This window comes from Pristiophorus japonicus, chromosome 5 (genome assembly GCF_044704955.1).
Source record: "Pristiophorus japonicus isolate sPriJap1 chromosome 5, sPriJap1.hap1, whole genome shotgun sequence".
Taxonomy (NCBI): domain Eukaryota; kingdom Metazoa; phylum Chordata; class Chondrichthyes; family Pristiophoridae; genus Pristiophorus; species Pristiophorus japonicus.
Genome location: NC_091981.1, coordinates 251,149,689 through 251,168,848, shown reverse-complemented (window position 1 = coordinate 251,168,848; position 19,160 = coordinate 251,149,689). Strand labels below are relative to the sequence as shown.

The following is a 19,160-nucleotide window of genomic DNA, read 5'->3' as shown; positions in this document are numbered from 1 at the left end:
TTTCCTCAATTAGTGAGCGTGAACCAGAAATATATATGTACTTTTATGACATTTATCCCACAACAAAGAGTTATCATTTTATAAGCTCCTTGCATGCTTCAACAAGGAGGATGGGCTTGTCTAGGATGTTCACTGCTCCATGCCTGCCGCAATTCTAGCCTGTGATTGGCCAATAAGAGGTGTACTGAGATGGCAGTAAAACATGGAGGTCTCTGTTTCCCTTTGGGATAAAGCGTCTTACCTTGCCGAGCCGAGCCACGCCACCCATGTAAACTGACAATGTGATGTTGTGGGTGCTGTTCTAGCTGCGCTATGATGCTGGATCTCTAGAATGTGTTTGAAGTTAATTTTAGAAACATAGAAACATAGAAATTAGGTGCAGGAGCAGGCCATTCGGCCCTTCGAGCCTGCACCGTCATTCAATAAGATCATGGCTGATCATTCAACCTCAGTACCCCTTTCCTGCTTTCTCTCCATACCTCTTGATCCTTTTGGCCGTAAGGGCCATATCTAACACCCTTTTGAATATATCTAATGAACTGGCCTCAATAACTTTCTGCGGTAGAGAATTCCACAGGTTAACCACTCTCTGAGTGAAGAAGTTTCTCCTCATCTCGGTCCTAAATGGCTGACCACTTATTCTTAGACTGTGTCCCCTGGTTCTGTAACTCCCCAGCAACGGGAACATTTTTCCTGTCTCTAACCTGTCCAATCTCCTCAGAATTTTATATGTTTCTATGAGATCCCCTCTCATTCTTCTAAACTCCAGTGAATACAGGCTCAGTTGATCCAGTCTCTCCACATATTTCAATCCTGCCATCCCGGGAATCAGTCTGGTGAACCTTCGCTGTACTCCCTCAATAGCAAGAATGTCCTTCCTCAGATTAGGAGACCAAAACTGAACACATTATTCCAGGTGTAGCCTCACCAAGGCTCTGTGCAACTGCATTAAGACCTCCCTGCTCCTATATTCAAATCCTCTAGCTATGAAAGCCAACATGCCATTTGCTTTCTTCACCGCCTGCTGTACCTGCATGACAATCTTCAATGACTGATGTACCATGACACCCAGGTCTCGTTGCACCTCCCCTTTTCCTAATCTGTCACCATTCAGATAATCTGTCTTCCTGTTTTTGCCATCAAAGTGGATAACCTCACATTTATCCACATTATACTGCATATGCATTTGCCCACTCACCTAACCTGTCCAAGTCACCCTGCAGCCTCTTAGCATCCTCCTCACAGCTCACATCGCCACCCAGCATAGTGTCATCTGCAAACTTGGAGATATTACATTCAATTCCTTCATCTAAATTATTGATGTATATTGTAAATAGCTGGGGTCCCAGCACTGAACCCTGCGACACCCCAAAGGTCACTGCCTGCCATTCTGAAAAGGATCCGTTTATCCCGACTCTCTGCTTCCTGTCTGCCAACCAGTTTTCTATCCACGTCAATACATTACCCCCAATACCATGTGCTTTAATGTTGCACACTAATCTCTTGTGTGGGACCTTGTCAAAAGCCTTTTGAAAGTCCAAGTACACCACATCCACTGGTTCTCCCTTGTCCACTCTACTAGTTACATCCTCAAAAAATTCTAGAAGATTTGTCAAGCATGATTTCCCTTTCATAAATCCATGCTGACTTGGACCGATCCTATCACTGCTTTCCAAATGCGCTGCTATTTCATCTTTAATAATTGCTTCCAACATTTTCCCCACCACTGATGTCAGACTAATCGGTCTATAATTCTCTGTTTTCTCTCCCTCCTTTTTTAAAAATTGGTGTTACATTAGCAACCCTCCAGTCCATAGGAACTGATCCAGAGTCAATAGAATGTTGGAAAATGATGACCAATGCATCCACTATTTCTAGGGACACTTCCTTAAGTACTCTGGGATGCAGACTATCAGCCCCTGGGGATTTATCGGCCTTCAATCCCATCAATTTCTCTAACACAATTTCCTGACTAATAAGGATTTCCTTCAGTTCCTCATTTTCGCTAGACCCCCAGTATTTCCGGAAGGTTATTTGTGTCTTCCTTAGTGAAGACAGATCCAAAGTATTTGTTCAATTGGTCTGCCATTTCTTTGTTCCCCATTATAAATTCATCTGATTCTGACTGCAAAGGACCTACATTGGTCTTCACTAATATTTTCCTCGTCGCATATCTATAGAAGCTTTTGCAGTCAGTTTTTATGTTCCCAGCAAGCTTCCTCTCATACTCTATTTTCCCCCTCCTAATTAAACCCTTTGTCCTCGTCTGCTGAATTCAAAATTTCTCCCAGTACTCAGGTTTGCTGCTTTTTCTGGCCAATTTATATGCCTCTTCCTTGGATTTAACACTATCCCTAATTTCCCTTGTTAGCCACTGTTGAGTAACCTTCCCCGGTTTTTTTTTAACTCCAGACAGGAATGTACAATTGTTGAAGTTCATCTATGTGATCTATAAATGTCTGCCATTGCCTATCCACTGTTAACCCTTTAAGTATCATTTGCCAGTCTATGCTAGCCAATTCATGTCTCATACCATCGAAGTTACCTTTCCTTAAGTTCAGGACCCTAGTCTCTGAATTAACATTGTCACTCACCATCTTAATAAAGAATTCTACCATATTATGGTCACTCTTCCCCAGGGGGCCTCGCACAACAAGATTGCTAATTAGTCCTCTCATTTATTGAAGAATGCAAAGCACTGCGAACTCCTGGAAGCTTCTTTATTTTTAAAGCTGCAATACATTGAGCGGCCAACATGATGCTTGGATGGGGAACCAAAGTTTATTATATGCCTGACTTTGACAAGCATTTTGGATTCCTCCTTCATGGGGAATAATTTAATTAGCCATCTCAATAACATTCTTTGATTCGCACTTCAAATAGTTTAGATTGTCAAATAATGGATAAATGTGGACAATGGAACTAAAAGAAAGTATTTTAAATTATTTTTTTAGGTTACCTGCAGTGGACTGATAAGGATAGAATTTTTAAATATAATTGCACAGCCAGAGGTTATAAAGGTGGTAATAGTTTCACAGTCAGATTCAAGGTAATCCTTTTTCTGACCAAAGATGCTTGGAAGCATTGATAAATTATCTTTTAGGGAACCGTAGAATATTGTATTTACACACCCTTTCAGGTTTGACATTGACACCAATGGTGTTATTTTTAAATACTCGAAGATCTTCCATGGTACTGCTCACGAGTAGCCTGGGGACTGGATTGGGTTGTGATGATTAGTTGCTAATAAGACCTGTCCCTTTGGGGAAGTAGTCTAAATAGGCAACTCCAGGTGATTGCAGCAGCTTGTAAATTCTTGAGGTCAATTGGAGGGTTATTGTTACTGCTTGAAAATTCTGTCCCCGGGTAAGAATTATGCATCCTGAAAGATTTTTTTTGCATCTGTAACATAGTGGAACCTCTGCAATTTGAAGGACATGTGCTAGACCACTCATGCATTGTGTCGATTCCAACATTTAGTAATTATGGTTGTTTGAAAGAAAAAAAAGCCTCCCGATTGTATCCCTATCTTCCAGATTTCTACTCCACAGGTGGTCAGTTTAGTCTGTCTCAGTTTCTGATTTTTGCATGGCTGCCATCTGTTCCTATCCATATTGGTTGATGGTAGGTGCACTATGCAGGGTGGGAGAAACCCTCCAGCGCCCCACACTATGCGGGCAATTTTTATTTTCTTCCACGTGATGAAGTTGCTTGCCACCATGAAATATTCCTGTCTGACCAAGGAGCAGAGAAATCCACTCACAGGTTATAGCCAAGTTCACATGTATTTTGAGGCTGGGATTTGAATCTGGATCCTCCAAATTGGAGTGCAAAGTTCTGCCAGTTTCCACTCAAGATTATTTTTTTATTAAACTAGATTTAAAAAAAAATATTAAGCCCAGGGTACCATGAGCATGGTGCTTCAGTCTAACTTAAAGTTTGTGGAGACTCCCCTGCTTGTCACAAGATGACTTGATATTCATGAATTTTACAGAATTCAGGCAAAACACCGTGAAATTCGGGAGCGGCAGGCCCAGGAACGAGACTATGCAGATCCACAAGATTTGAATAGAACCTATGGATCTGAGGATGACCCAACATATGCTGGCATGAGTTGGTACGAATCTTCTATAGACAGCGGGCACAACCTGATATTAAATGCTAGACCACAGAGTGCAAGAGAGGAAACACAGCCAATGGAAGCGGTATATGCTCAAGTGAATAAAGCAAGGAACGGAAAAATTCCGACTGCAGAAAGGTAATAATCAGATGTATTTTATGCTTACAGTATGCGCTGAAAGCATTTTTCCAGCATGAGCTTGCTTTTTGAAATGCCCATCATCTACGCAAAGTGTTATCAGAAGATTGATCCAGAATTTAAAACCACCGTATCAGAGCTAAAGGTGAAAATCTTGCATGGGCTCTCTGAACTCGTTTTTTAAAAAAAAATTCATTTCACTAACTTCTACTTTTGCACATACCAAAATCCCAGCATATTTAAAAGTCACATAATAGGGCAAGTTGGAAAACAGCATCTTTCAGCGTCTAACCTTTAGCTAGTTCAATATCATAGTTTGGTGATGCAGTTTGTTTTTGTTCTTTACAATTTGAGCCCATTCTCTCCTGTGAGGACTGGCTCATTCCTGTGATAGTATTCCAGATGCTGGCCATCTTCCAGTACCTTGCACAAGTGAAATATCAATGATCAAAAGATCAAACTGTATGGAACTCTGGTCAAACCTCTGCCTGAATACTGCATCCAGTTCTGGTCACCGAGAAACCAGTGAGATATTCAAGCACTGGAGCCAGTGCTGAGAAGAGTCACGAGGGTGATCTCTCAATAATTACAGGAATGGAAAGGGTTAATCTACAATACTACTTTAGATTTTAAAGTGAGAATAGGACAAGGAAACAGTTTAAAACAAGTAAAAAGTATATTTTGGGCCTGTATCAAGAAGTTCTTCACATAGAGCAATCAGCATTATGGAAAAGAATACTAAATAGATTATTGGAGGCAAAAACTCTGGAATTATTTAAGAATCCATTAGATGTCACAAGCGGGGCAGTATAAGGTGTCTCTGGATGGGTGAAATCAGGTGGGCCGCATGGCCAATCACCTGCGTAAGAATCTTGAAGTCTTGACCACAAGTGTGCAGCTCTTCTCACGAGTGCCAATATTATCTGAGCCCTAAGCTTCATGAAACTCTCGGCCATATGTTCTGCATAATTGTCATTTATCCTAATCATGAATAGGTTTCTCTAAAAGGAGGGGGACAAAAAAATCCCACCAGGTCTGCTTGTTTGACACCACCTCTCCTCGCCTTTAGTAGCCATTGTGATGTAAGCAAATACAAGTTACTTACTGTTCACACATTTGCAGTAATTACATATGCTTTATTGATATTGTAACTGGTGATTACAGGACTGTTTTTTTTGAATTGGGTACAATTTCATGTTATTCCCTAGAAATTCCAGTCAAGTTCACTTATTTAGTTAATGCTGGACAGGCATTCAAAGCCAGAGTTGGTCTTTGTTTCCACAGTTGCTGTATTCATTTTTCCTCATATTATACATGGATGAAAATTATGAGAGGAGTTGTAGAATTTGATTTTCTGATGCCTTTCTAGGTTTATGGAGATGTAATATGGGAAAGCAATTATCATTTGTTTATGTGGTACATAGTCTTCAAAATAATAATGAATTTTTAAATTGGCGGTCTTGTTTCTTGTTGAAAGTGGAAGATTTCTCTCCCTCCTTACTCTCTCTCGTATGTGTGTGTGTGTGTATATAAAAGAAAGAGATTCTGCTTGTGAAGCAATTAGTTTGCAATGTTGATGACTCTTCCATTTAAAAAAAGAAAAACAATCTTTGAAGTGTTGTAACTTTTGTCAGTGATTAGAGAGGAAGAATGCACAGGAGATGGTATTGAGGAAGTTCACTTCCTATCGAGGGTCATGAGACAGGATGTAGGTGTGGACCCACCCAGGAATAGTGGGCTATAATTATTATTCATGCCAGCAGTCTTGTAAACAGACACATATTTTGCTTTTCTTTGCTGTAATCAAGAAAACTAGTCATGAGTCTTAGTTTCCTCATGAGCCATTTTTGTGATGGTATTTTCACTTGCAGTTATTCCATTGCTTTGATACATAATCGCAGTATAGTAAGACCAATAGATGGTTATCTGACATGGCATACTGAATTCTATCAAACGATGAGAAACCTCCTCGTGGATAAAGTCTCCATCAGTTGCTGTAAAACTGTAGCAAGTGTAATACTAAAGTTCAAGAAAATCCCAGATGGTTGGCTGCTCTGCCTTTATAGTATTAATATTGGTAAAGAGCTAACAGAGAGTTCACCAATTTTGCATGTGTTTAGGTACACCTTTACTGCAGTGCTTAACTGCCAGGATAACTCAGTATTGCTGCTTGCAACACTAACACAAGCCATGTACCAATACGGAATGTCTTCAGAATACTTTTCTTTTTGCTGCCACTCTGAATTCTGAACAACAAAATATCTACTCTCTTTCTGGAATGGTTGGTCCCCTTCTTTCCTTTTCTTTTCCCTCCAGTTTCCCAACGATTAATTGGGCAGATACAAGTCCGTGTCAGAAGTGTAAGCTAATAATAACTTTTATTTATATAGCGCCTTTAACGTAGTAAAACATCCCAAGGCGCTTCACAACAGTGTTAGAAGATAAAACAGATAAATTTGACACCGAGCCACAAAAGAAGAAATTAAGGCAGCTAACCAAAAGCTTGTTTAAAGAGGTAGGCCTTAGGAGCATCTTAAAGGAGGAAGGAGAGGTAGAGAGCTGGAGAGGTTTAGGGAGGGAGTTCTGGAGCTTAGAGCCCAGGCAGCTGAAGGCACGTCCACCGATGGTTGAGCAGTTATAATAAGGGATATTCAAGAGGCCAGAATTTGAGGAGCGCAGACATCTTGTGGGGTTGTGAGGCTGAAAAAGATTACAGAGATAGGGAGGGGCAAGGCCATGGAGTGATTTGTAAACAAGGATGAGAATTTTGAAATCGAAGCGTTGTTTAACTGAGAGCTAATGTAGATCAGAAAGCACAGGGGTGATGGGTGATCGTGACTTGGTGCTGGTTAGTACACGGGCAGCTGAGCTTTGGATGAGCTCAAGTTTACGTAGTGTGGAATGTGGGAGGCTGGCCAGGAGTGAGTTGGAGTAGTCAAGTCTAGAGGTAACAGAAATGAGGGTTTCAGCAGCAGAAGAGCTGAGGCAGAGGCGGAGGCGGGCAATGTGACGGAGGTGGAAAAAGGCGGTTTTAGTTATGCCAGGGATATGTGGCTGGAAACTCATTTCAGGGTCAAATATGACACCTAGGTTGCGAACAGTCTTGTTCACCCTCAGATTGATGCTAGGGAGAGGGATGGAGTCAGTGGTTTGCGAATGCATTTTATGGCAGGGACCAAAGATAATGGCTTCGGTCTTCCCAATATTTAATTGGCAAAAATTGATGCTCCTCCAGTACTGGATGTCGGACAAGCAATCGGTCAAGCAGGGGTCGAGAGAGGTGGAGTGGTAGAGCTGGGTGTCGTCTGTGTGCTTGTTTTTGGATGATATCCACCAAGGGGCAGCACATAAATGAGAAGTAAGAGGGGGGCCAAGGACAGATCCTTGGGGGGACACCAGAGACAACGATGCGGGAGTGGGAAGAGAAGCCATTGCAGGAGATTTTCTGGCTACGATTCGATAGATAAGAATGGAACCAGGCGAGTTCAGTCCCATCTAGTTGGACATTGGTGGAGAGGCGTTGGAGGAGGATGGAGTGATCAGCTGTGTCAAAGGCCATAAGGCCATAGATCCAGAATGACGAGGAGGGATAGTTTACCTTTGTCACAGTCAGAAAGGATGTAATTTGTGATTTTGATGAAAGCAGTTTCGATACTGTGGCAGGAGCGAAAACCAGATTGAAAGGATTCAAACATTGAATTCATGGAAAGATGATCATGGATTTGGGAGGCAACAACATATTCTAGTACTTTGGACAGGAAAGGGAGGTTGGAGATGGGACGATGGCTAGCAAGCAAAGTGGGGTCATGGCTTGGTTTTTTGAGGAGAGGGGTGATGACAGCAGATTTGAAGGAGCGGGGAACAGTTCCTGAGGAGAGTGAGCCGTCAACAATGTCAGCTAACATGAGAGCCAAAAAAGTAAATTGGGTAGTCAGCAGCTTAGTGGCAAATAAGGGCAAGAGAGCAGGAAGTGGGTCTCATGGACAAGATGAGTTTGGAGCGATCAAGAGGGGAGATCAAAGAGAAACTAGAGAAAGATATGAGTTAGGGCTAGGGCAGATGGGAGCCTCAGATGAAGTTTGGCCTAGTGGGCTAGGAGAAGGAAGGGAACTCGAGAGGCAGCTGATCGGATGGTTTCAATCTTTGAGACACAGAAGTCCATGAGCTCCTCACACTTGTTGGAGGTGAGTGTGGTGAACACAGGGGAGAGGGATTTAAGGAGATGGTTAAGATGAACCATTCACTGACCTCTGCTTTCGAAATTGGATTGCTAATTAATTGGAGTAATGTCGTTGCACTTGAAAAAAACATTTTCTTAATTGATGAGAAATATAACAGAACTGTAAATTGGAGGCAACAGTCTTGGCAGAAACACAATAAACAAACAAACTTTTTTTATACATTCCTATATTATTTAGTTTCTAAAGTTAGCTTTTTTTGTAGTAAAGAGCAGATAAGAGAAGTAAAAGTAGGAGAACATCTAGTTACCATAATGTAATATGCTTTAAGATAATAATAACGAAGAAAAGTATGATGAAAACCAGGTTAATACATTGGAAAAAAAATGATTTTGAGGGACTGAGAATAGAACTTGGGAAGATAAAATGGGCAACAATATTGGCAAACAACGATGTAGAACAACAATGGGAAACATTTAGGGCTGAAATTCAGGGTCTCAAAGAGACCTGTTAATGCCCGTTTGCGGTGGCCATTCTTAAAAATCGAATGGCCGCCGCTTTGGGGGCAACTGGCTGACCTGACCTAAATTCAGGTCAGGGATTTTTCGGCCTAGACCCAACCCCATCCGATTCTGATGACAGCCAAAAGCGAGTCATCAGGGGTTGCCCTGCCAATTTTATTCAACAAAAATACCTTCTGATACTCAGATCCATCCATCGATCCCCTGCCGCTTGGCGCCCCCGACAGGTTTATCTGTTGGTGCACCCTCTGCAGAGTGAGTGCGGCCCAGCAGCACGGTGGCCTTTAAAGGGGAGGGCCCGCGGCCGCAATGTAAACATTTTTACCGGCTGACTTCCTGATCAGTCGGCAAAATACTGCCCCCATGGTTCGGCCGGGCTGCCAACGGGCAGCCTGGCACCCCCTCTTGGGTGCTAGGCCACTGGCCCGACTGAAACCCTCCCTGGTGGCCCAGTGGCCGAAGATTTAAAATAACAAAATCTCTCCCCTTTAATGGATTGACAGTGGCGGAGGTCCTGTCCGACCGATTTTCAGCCAGTCAGCCTGGCTTTAAGTGTATGGCCCGTCCCCATTACGAGTCATTTCTTGTGGGACTTTGAAAGGCCCATTAATACTTTAATACATAGACAGCATGATAAGAGAGAATATGAAGGGATTAGGAGAGAAGTCAAAAAAACAATTAGGAAGGCAAAGAGAAATATGAAATTAAATTTATCCAGGAACACAAAACAAAATAGTAAAATATTTTACCCAGGCATATCAATAAAAAAGGAAGGTTGGGATGGGACCAGAGCCAATAAGGGTTAGACAGGTAATAATAGGAAGATGCAGAAATATTAAATAATTATTTCGTTTTGGTATTTACCAGGGTGATAGAACAGGTGGACATGCCATTGGATGATATGAGTAATGGGATAAGTGCATTTAAAATTAAAAAAGGGATATATTAAATAAACTAATCAAACTCAAAGAGGATAAAACCCCTGGTCCGGATGGATTGCATCCATGCATTTTAAAAGAATCTAGGGAAGAGATAGCAGAAGTATTACTTCAGATATTAAGTAATTCGTTAGAAAAAGGTGTTATGTCAGAGGACTGGCGGATGGCTATCTATATTTAAGAAAGGAGATGGAACATGTCTAGGGAATTATAGACCAGTCAGCTTAACATTGGTGGTAGGAAAAATAATGGAATCCCTACTAAAGGAGAGAATAGAAGAGCATCCAGAAACAAAAAAAATAATAATGAATAGTCAGCATGGATTTCAAAAGGGAAAATCTTGTTTGACCAAACTTATTGAATTGTTACAAGAGGTAATGAAGAGAGTTGACAATGGTAACAACAACAACAACTTGTATTTATATAGCACTTTAAAGTAGTGAAACATCCCAAGGCACTTCACAGGAGTATTATGAGGACACTGAGCCGCATGAGGAGAAATTATGGAAGGTGAAAAGAGGTAGGTTTTAAGGAGCGTCTTGAAGGAGGAAAGAGAGTTAGAATGGCAGAGAGGTTTAGGCAGGGAATTTCAGAGCTTAGGGCCGAGGCAACAGAAGGCACAGTGGTTGAGTGATTATCATCAGCAATGCTCAAGAGGGCAGAATTAGAGGAGCGCAGACATGGGGGGTGGGGGGGGGGGGGGGGGGGGGGGGGGGGGGGGGGTGGGGGGGGCGGAGGAGATTCAGAGATAGGGAGAGACGAGGCCATGGAAGGATTTGAAAACAAGGATGAGAATTTTGAAATCGAGGCATTGCTTAACTGGGAGCCAATGTAGGTCAGCCAATGTAGGTCAATGTAGAGCACAGGGGTGATGGGTGATTGGGACTTGGCTGCCCGCCGTGTCCTAACTCGCATCAAGTTTTGGATCACCTCTCGTTTACTTAGGGTAGAATGTGGGAGGCCAGCCAGGAGTGCATTGGAATAGTCAAGTCTAGAGGTAACAAAGGCATGGATGAGGGCTTCATCAGCGGGTGAGCTGAGGCAAGGGCGGAGTCGGGCGATGTTACAGAGGTGGAAATAGGCAGCCTTAGTTATGCTGTGGATATGTGGTCGAAAGCTCATTTCAGGGTCAAATATGACACCAAGGTTGCAAACAGTCTGGTTCAGCCTCAAAGACATTGGGAAGAGGCATGGAGTCCGTGGCTAGGGAACGGAGTTTGTGGCGGGACAGAAAACAATGGCTTTGGTCTTCCCAATATTCAATTGGAGAAAATTTCTGCTCATCCAGAACTGGATGTCGGACAAGCAGTCTGACAATTTAGAATCCGAGGAGGGGTCGAGAGAAGTGGTAGTGAGGTAGAACTGTTTGCCATCAGCGTACATGTGGAAACTGATGCTGTTTTTCTGGATGGTGTCGCCAGGGGGTAACATGCAGATGAGAAATAGGAGGGGGCCAAGGATGGATCCTTGGAGGACACCAGAGGTAATGATGCAATGGCGAGAAGAGAAGCCATTGCAGGTGATTCTCTGGTTATGATTAGATAAGTAAGAATGGAACCAGGCAATTGCAGTCCCACCCAGCTGGACGACGGTGGAGAGGCATTGGAGAAGGATAGTGGTCAACCATGTCAAAGGCTGCAGACAAGTCAAGAAGAATGAGGAGATAGTTCATCTTTGTCACAGTCACAAAGGATGTCATTTGTGACTTTGATGAGAGCTGTTTCGGTATTATGACAGGCATGGAAACAGGATTGGAGGGATTCAAATATAGAATTGCGGGAAAGATGGGCATGGATTTGGGAGGCGACAACACGTTCAAAGACTTTGGAGAGAAAAGGGAGGTTGGAGATGGGATGGTAGTTTGCAAGGGCAGAGGGGTCGAGCGTTTTTTTGAGGAGAGGGGTGATGATGGCAGATTTGAGGGTAATGCAGTAGATTTTCAAAAGGCCTTTGAGAAGGTAACCCATAATAGACTGATGAATAAGATCAGAGAATGTGGAGTCGGGGGACAAGTCGCAGAACAGATGGCTTCAAGACAGAAAGCAGAGAGTAGGGGTAAAGAGTAGCTATTCACAGTAGTCGAGGTGAATAGTGGTGTTCCACAAGGATTAGTGCTGGGATCACTGATGTTCACAATTTACATTAATGATTTAGAGTTTGGAATCAAAAACACAATTTCTAAATTTACGGATGATACTAGATTGGAAGGATACTCAATACTGAGAAGTCCTGCAACAAATTATAGGAGGATATTAATAAACTTGCACAATGGGCAAATAATTGGCAAATGAAGTTCAACACAGATAAATGTGAGGTAATATATTGTGGTAGGTAGAACACTGAGGTCACTTATTACTTGGATGTTGCGAGTCTAGGTGGGGTAAAGGAACAAAGGGATCTGGGAGTACAAATACACCAATCACTAAAAGATGTGTCACAGGTTAGCAAGACCATAAAATAAGCAAACCAAGCACTAGGGTTTATTTCTTGAGGGATAGAATTGAAAAGTAGGGGAGTTATGCTAAACCTGTATCGAACCTTGGTCAGACCACACTTCGAGTGCTGCATGCAGTTCTGGTCGCCATGTTATAAAAAGGATATAGAGGCACTGGAGAGGTTGCGGAGAAGGTTCACAAGGATGATACCAGAAATGTGAGGATATACATATCAGGAAAGGATGAACAGGCTGGGTCTGTTTTCTCTTTGAAAAAAGAAGGCTGAGGGGTGACCTAATAGAGGTCTTTAAAATTATGAAAGGTTTTGATAGAATGCTTCCACTTGTGGGGAAGAGCATAGCTAGAGGACATCAATATAAGATAGTCACCAAGAAATCAAATAGGGAATTCAGAAGAAACTTCTTTATCCAAAGAGTGTTGAGAATGTGGAACTCGCTACCACAGGGAGTGGTTGAAACGAATAGTATAGATGCATTTAAGGGGAGGCTAGATAAGCACATGAGGGAAAAGGGAATAGAGGGTTATGTGGATAGATTTAGATGAGGAAAGATGGGAGGAGGCTCGAGTGGAGCATAAATGCGGGCATGGACTGGTTGGGCTGAATGATTTGTTTCTGTGCCGTATATTCTCTAGTCCTATGTAGTGAAAATGTGCTCCTCACTACTAAGCTTTTGAAATCCGTATGTGAGTAAAATTATTATTTAGTATGATATCTGGTGACCATCATTTGACTGCCATATCTTCCATTTCAAGTTGCACAGCCTTTTCTTTCCAAACAAGGCTTTTGCTTCCATATTTTCTTGTTCGGTTCAACATTTTTTTTTTTACTGTTTACACCCAGAAGAGCCATTAAGTGTTCCAAAACATTCAAGGGGTATTTACCTGATTTCGATTTGCATTGTAGTTTTCAGAACTAAAACAAAATGTATACACACGTTCAAACCATTCAGTGTGTGACATTTCCGTGCCTTGGAACCGTGTTGCACAGTAGTATACCTCCAATATGAGTCTTTGTAAACATCACTAACGATTGGATTAGTTCCAATGTCATTTTCCTTTCATGCCCCATCTGTTTTTTGGTAGAAGGTCAGCTCTGATAAAGCCAGAGCTTTCTTTCTATTAAAAGGTCGTTTCGAACCCTTTGCTTGAAAATGATATTTGTGATAATAGCTCAGTCGTGAAGTTTCACGGGGCTTTAAAAAGTGTTAAAAGTGCACAGCATTCCTGTGTCAGGCCTATTCTGAGTACATGGTGTGTTCGGATGGAGAACGGAATTTGAAGCATTTTAATTCAAAACTGTTGTGTAACAGGCACTTTTTTGTGGAAATGTTTGTATTTTTGTTTTTCTTCCCACATGGCAAAGCAGTCGTAGATAATTGAGGAAGACATAGAAGGGAATATAAAGCATGTCACACTCAACAGTAATAATTACCTGTAAAAATAATTGAGTTGTATTATCCAGATGGGATATTTGATGTATTTCAGCCTATTCTATTCAACAAAAGAACAGTTTTTTTTTAAACCAGGGAAAACGCAACAAATAATTTATTTATGGTGAAATAATAGTTCGTTTTATGAAGGTATAATACTTTTTAAACACAAAAGAAACATAATTGGCGAGTATGTTCAAGTTGTCAATATAGTGTCCGGTGTGGCTGTGAAAGATTCAAATGATTGTGAACCCTTCAACTGTGGTATAGCTTCTGGCATGTACCCAAAATCATAATGCACTCCCAGCCATTGTTTGTTCTGTGGATAGACTTTGAAATGCTCTCTGGGTATCTACACCGTGCTGCATAGTATACCTTCAAAAGCAACGCACAGGAGGGAACACGGGCAGATTTCCAATACACTCAACTCCTGACTTCTTACTGAGGCAGGTATCACTGGAAACCTATTATAAATCCTGTTGGATGTCCATGTAGTGTAATACAACAATCCAAAGACCAAATGGAACTGAAGGAATTGAGATATTGTTAGTCCATTATGATTCAAGACTTTCAGAATCAAAGAGGGTTATTCACTTTTCATCAATATGCATTTAACTTGATATTTTATCTGATTCAGTCTGTCTTGTTGCCACCTTCTGAGCCACAATTCATTATAAATGCACAAAAATCTTAATTTGATCTTTTGCTTTCTTCATATGTTAACAGTCTGAAGCCCTTATAGGACTGTGCAGACAAAACCTGATAATATGGTTGGGATACAAGCTGGATCTGGAAATTGAACTTTTTTTTTCTAATAGTGAGTTTAAATTTATTATTGGTATTTATTGTTCACCATGTATTAGCTGATTACAGATCTTGATGTGATATTGTAGGCTAAGTGGTGGAGCGAATTTCAGTTGTTGTTAAAGATTCCATCCTTGAGCAGTGGAGACAAGCTCACAAATGAGATTTCAAGGTTGAGGGCTCAGTGATGGCTGTTATATTCGCATATAAAATGAGCAGTGCCGGGCAACAGACACGAAGTCACGCCAAAATACAATGATGCGTCACAACAGAATCACAATGCCTTTTGCTACGCTGTTTGCAATTCAGAAATGTTCTACATGACTGGCACAACCGAGCCAGAAAAATAATGAAATGCACTGTCATAAGATCATGGCGCTTTGCGGGTGGGGACTGGTGTGGAGAGGTAGTCGTCCTTTCATATTTTACCTTAACCCTGAAAATAACGCGTATCATTAGTTGTTATAATGTGCACCCTCACCTTACAAAACATGGATAGTGGTGGTGCATCATTGCTTTCTAAAATAGCATGGTAAATGAAGGCGGCAGCATCATCTAGTTTTAAGATGAGTGTTCAGAAAATACACAGCCAAAACTGCAGCCTTTTGGGTTTTGTTGCACTGTAATGTATGTGGTTTCCCGTTTCCCAAATTAAAGATTTATTTTGCTTACTAGACAAGCACAAAAGTGCACATGCATCTGGCAGTATTTGAGCTGTCCCCGGCTACAACAGTAAATAGGAAATGACAGGCCTTTTAAGATGGTAATACTGTATTAAGCTGTAATGCAATATACAATGAAACAGTGCTTCCACAACGGGACCAGTACAAATCGAGGGACAAAGCTTTTAATGACATCAGTGAAAGACTGTTGTGCCTCTCTGTTTTTAAAAAAAAATTGCATTAGTGAAAACCGGCGGTCTGGAATTATTGACTGTCACTAATGGCGAAATGATACCATTGGCTCTCAGGCTTTTGAAAGGAGTTTATATTCTGACCCTTTCCCCTCTTTGTGGCTGCAAGGTGAAATGCTGATTACATAGTTTAGATTTTTTTCTGATTCACAAATCTAGGTGAAGAGCCCTAGCCTGTAGTGCATCATCATCATCAGAGAAATGATGGAGGCAAAGGTTAGTTGATGCCAAGGTTGGCTTCTAGTTCCAGTATTAAAATTCTCACCTGGTAAGGGTGCAATGGGCAATGGCTCCAATTTCATCCCTGACGTGTGAAAATTAGCTTGGAAAAACCAATTACATCAGAGAATCTGGTTTCTTTTCCTCTAACTCTGTAAAACTAATAAAATTAAATTGTGAGCAGAAGAGGGGCCTTTGAACAGGTTTGATGTGAAATGGAGATCTCCAGGTTATAGCCACTTCTACTGCTATTTTAGTTCAACTCGCCATCTGGAGCAATTCTAACTTCAAAAAAATGGTTTCCGCAGTTTTGATTGTTTTGTGCAAATATTTTAACATCTGTCACCACTTTTACCCAAAAAATTAAATGCTAAATATGTTGATCTTTAACCTAAGATTTTTTGGTCTTACCGCTACAATACTGTGCCAATTCCCACTGCTTAATTGTTGACGTTTTGTTGTACATATAAAAACCGTGGTTGATATGTATATTCTGTTCTTTTTGGTATTGATTGCTATCACACTTTCCTGTATAAAGGAAATGAGCTGGTGATTCATGCAGCAAATGTAACGTAAAGCAGCAGCCGATTCTTTTACAAGTATCCCCGCACTAAGAAAGTTTAAGTTTCAGTTGCTAATCATTGCGTGTTTGGAATATTGTAACTTCATTCAGTGCTGCTGTTTTATTTTGTTCAGTTTCTCCATGTGTATCAAGATATAGCTAATAACTAGTTTATTCAAGTACTGTCAAACTTCAGAATTTGTTTTATTAATTCATGGGATGTTGGCATCGCTGGCAAGGCCAACATTTATTGCCCAGTCCTAATAGCCCTTGAGTAGGTGGTGGTGAGCTGCCTTCGTGAACCGCTGCAGTCCGTGTGGTGAAGGGACTCCCATTGTGCTGTTGGGGAGTTCCAAGATCTTGGCCTAGTGACGATGAAGAAAGGGTGATATATCTACATGTCAGGGTGGTGTGTGACTTGGTTGTAGTGCTGTCCCCATGCAACTGCTGCCATTGTCTTTCTAGGTGGTAGAGGTTGTGTGTTTGCTCGGTGCTGTTGAAGAAGCCTTGGCAAGTTGCTGCAGTGCATCTTGTAGATGTTCCCCACTGCTGGCACACTGCGCCAGTGATGGAAGGAGTGAATGTTTAAGGTGGTGGATGGGGTGGCAATAAAGCGGACTGATTTGTCCTGGATAGTGTCGAGCTTCTTTGTCCTGGATTGTCAGCTTCTTGAAAGTTGTTGGAGCTGCACTTATCCAGGCAAGTGGCGATGGTGGAAAGGCTTTGGGGAATCTGGAGGTGAGTCACTCATCACAGAATACCCAGCCTCTAACCTGCTCTTGTAGCCACAGTATTTATGTGGCTGGTCCAGTTGAGGTTCTGGTCAATGGTGACCCCCCCAGGATATTGATAATGGGGGATTTGACAATGGTAATGCGTTTAAATGTCAAGGAGAGGTGGTTAGACTTTGTCTTGTTGAACATGGTCATTGGCTGGCATTTGTGTGGTAGGAATATTACTTGCTACTTATCAGCCCAAGCCTGAATGTCATCCAGGTCTTGCTGCATGGAGCATGTACTGCTTCATTATCTGAGGAGTCGCAAATGGAAGTGAACACTGTGCAATCATCAGCGGACATTCCCATTTTTGATCCTATGATGGAGGGAAGATCATTGATGAAACAGCTGAAAATGGTTGGGCCTAGGACACTGCCCTGAGGAACTCCTGCAATGATATCCTGGGGCAGAGATGATTGGCCTGCAACAACCACAACTATCTTCCTTTGTGCTAGGTATGACTCCAGCCAGTGGAGTGTTTCCCCCCCTGATTCCCATTGACTTCAGTTTAACTAGGACTCCTTGATGCCACACTCGGTCAAATGCTGCCTTTGCATTCTTCGAAAGGCCCACCAAGGCACTTGTCGCTGCCTCCTAACGAGCAGCAACAAAATTGTCTTACTCTTTCCCCTAAGGGCCTGGTCCGAGCTAATCTCGACAACCTCCTCCCAGTCACACCCTGCTTTGCCCCTCTGGACTTTGCCAGTAAATTAGGTATCATCGCCCCTCTCCGTATTTCTTTTAAAAATGTACATTCACTTGTAAACAAGGGTCTTGTCATCCATGACCTTATTGTGGATGATCAAATTGACATCATGTCATTGACAGAGACATGGTTGAGGGGTGTTGACACCTTTCCCCTTAATGCAGCTTCCCCACCTGGCTATACTTTCCACCATATTCCACGTCCAAACTACTGCGGTGGTGGTTTAGCCCTTGTATCTAAATTACACCTTGGTCTGTCTCCCTACTCCTCCGGCAATAACTTCTCCTTTTGAGCATCTCGCCTTGTGCCACCCCTCACGTCTTTCTTTTAAAATTCTTTGGGGCAAAAATTGCCCCTTTCATGAAGGCCTCTAGCCTCCGGGAAGCAGCGGCGAGGGCTCGTTACGGAATGGTTACCGATTTTCATGCAATGTCAGTCATTCGCGCAATTGTCCTGAAGCATTTTTCCGGTAGTAACCATATCCGCCCCTCTTCCCCCACTTCCGCCCTGCTGCTGCCGAAACCTCCTAAGTGCGTCATCAGAGTGCACACTGCCGATGTCCCACCCCGTAAGTGAAATTCACCTCCAAAGATCTTCCGGCTGCCCCTAAAAGCTTTTTGTGTCGGTGCACTCCTTGTTGGTCGGTGACGTGGCCACCCTTAAAGGGGAGGTGGCGCTGCTGGCAACGGCATTTGATTTTTTATTGTCTGCCGACTACTGGGTCGGCCCGACAGTTATGCCCCCGGGTTCGGCCGGGACACCCAACAGGCAGCTTGGCACCCCCTCTTAGTTGCCAAGCCGCTGGCCCGGCCGAAACCCTCCCTGGTGGCCCAGTGGACTTAACTAAAATAAACGCAGAGTTCGCAGCGGCTCTCGCCTTTAACTGAAGGGGCGAGACGTGGTGACGCATTAGCGCGATGGTGTCACCAACCCGGCACTCATGACTGACTGCGGTGACTACTCAGTCCCGCCCCCATTAGGACCGACTTTTGGCCCGCTTGGAAAAAAAAAGACACAGAGCTGAATGTTGCTGGATAGAACACAACAAAAAGGATAGGTGCACCCTGTTTCCGGCGGAGGACAATTTCTGCCCCTTATTCTGTACTGCCCACCCAAATACCTCAAAGTTTTCAATGAGATATCCTCTCTGCTTTTCTCCCTCTGCCACTGCACCGAGACACTTCTTATCCTCAGTGATTTCAGCCTCCATCTCAACTCTTCTTGTCCCTCTCCTCTGAATTCACTGCCCTCCTTTCCTCCCTTAATCTCTCCCTTCATGTCAACTCACCCACCCATATACATGGCTACCCCCTCAATCTTATCATCTCACATGGCCTAGCTATCTCCTTCGTAACCATCACCAATAAGGTCTTCCCTGACCATTTTCTTAAATCACTCT

General features: G+C 42.5%; 1 protein-coding gene across 5 annotated transcripts in view; it reads left to right on the top strand.

The window, feature by feature from the left end:
- LOC139264671 (partitioning defective 3 homolog) overlaps positions 1-19,160 on the top strand; it is a 984,694-nt gene that overhangs the window by 876,291 nt on the left and 89,243 nt on the right. For 4 of the 5 annotated variants that reach the window (XM_070881545.1, XM_070881551.1, XM_070881546.1 and 1 more), the window contains one exon: positions 3,995-4,258. The exons of the other annotated variant lie outside the window; for it this stretch is intronic. In XM_070881545.1, the coding sequence (XP_070737646.1) occupies positions 3,995-4,258 (264 nt within the window). The remainder of the gene's footprint in view (positions 1-3,994; positions 4,259-19,160) is intronic. 5 annotated transcript variants of the gene reach the window in all.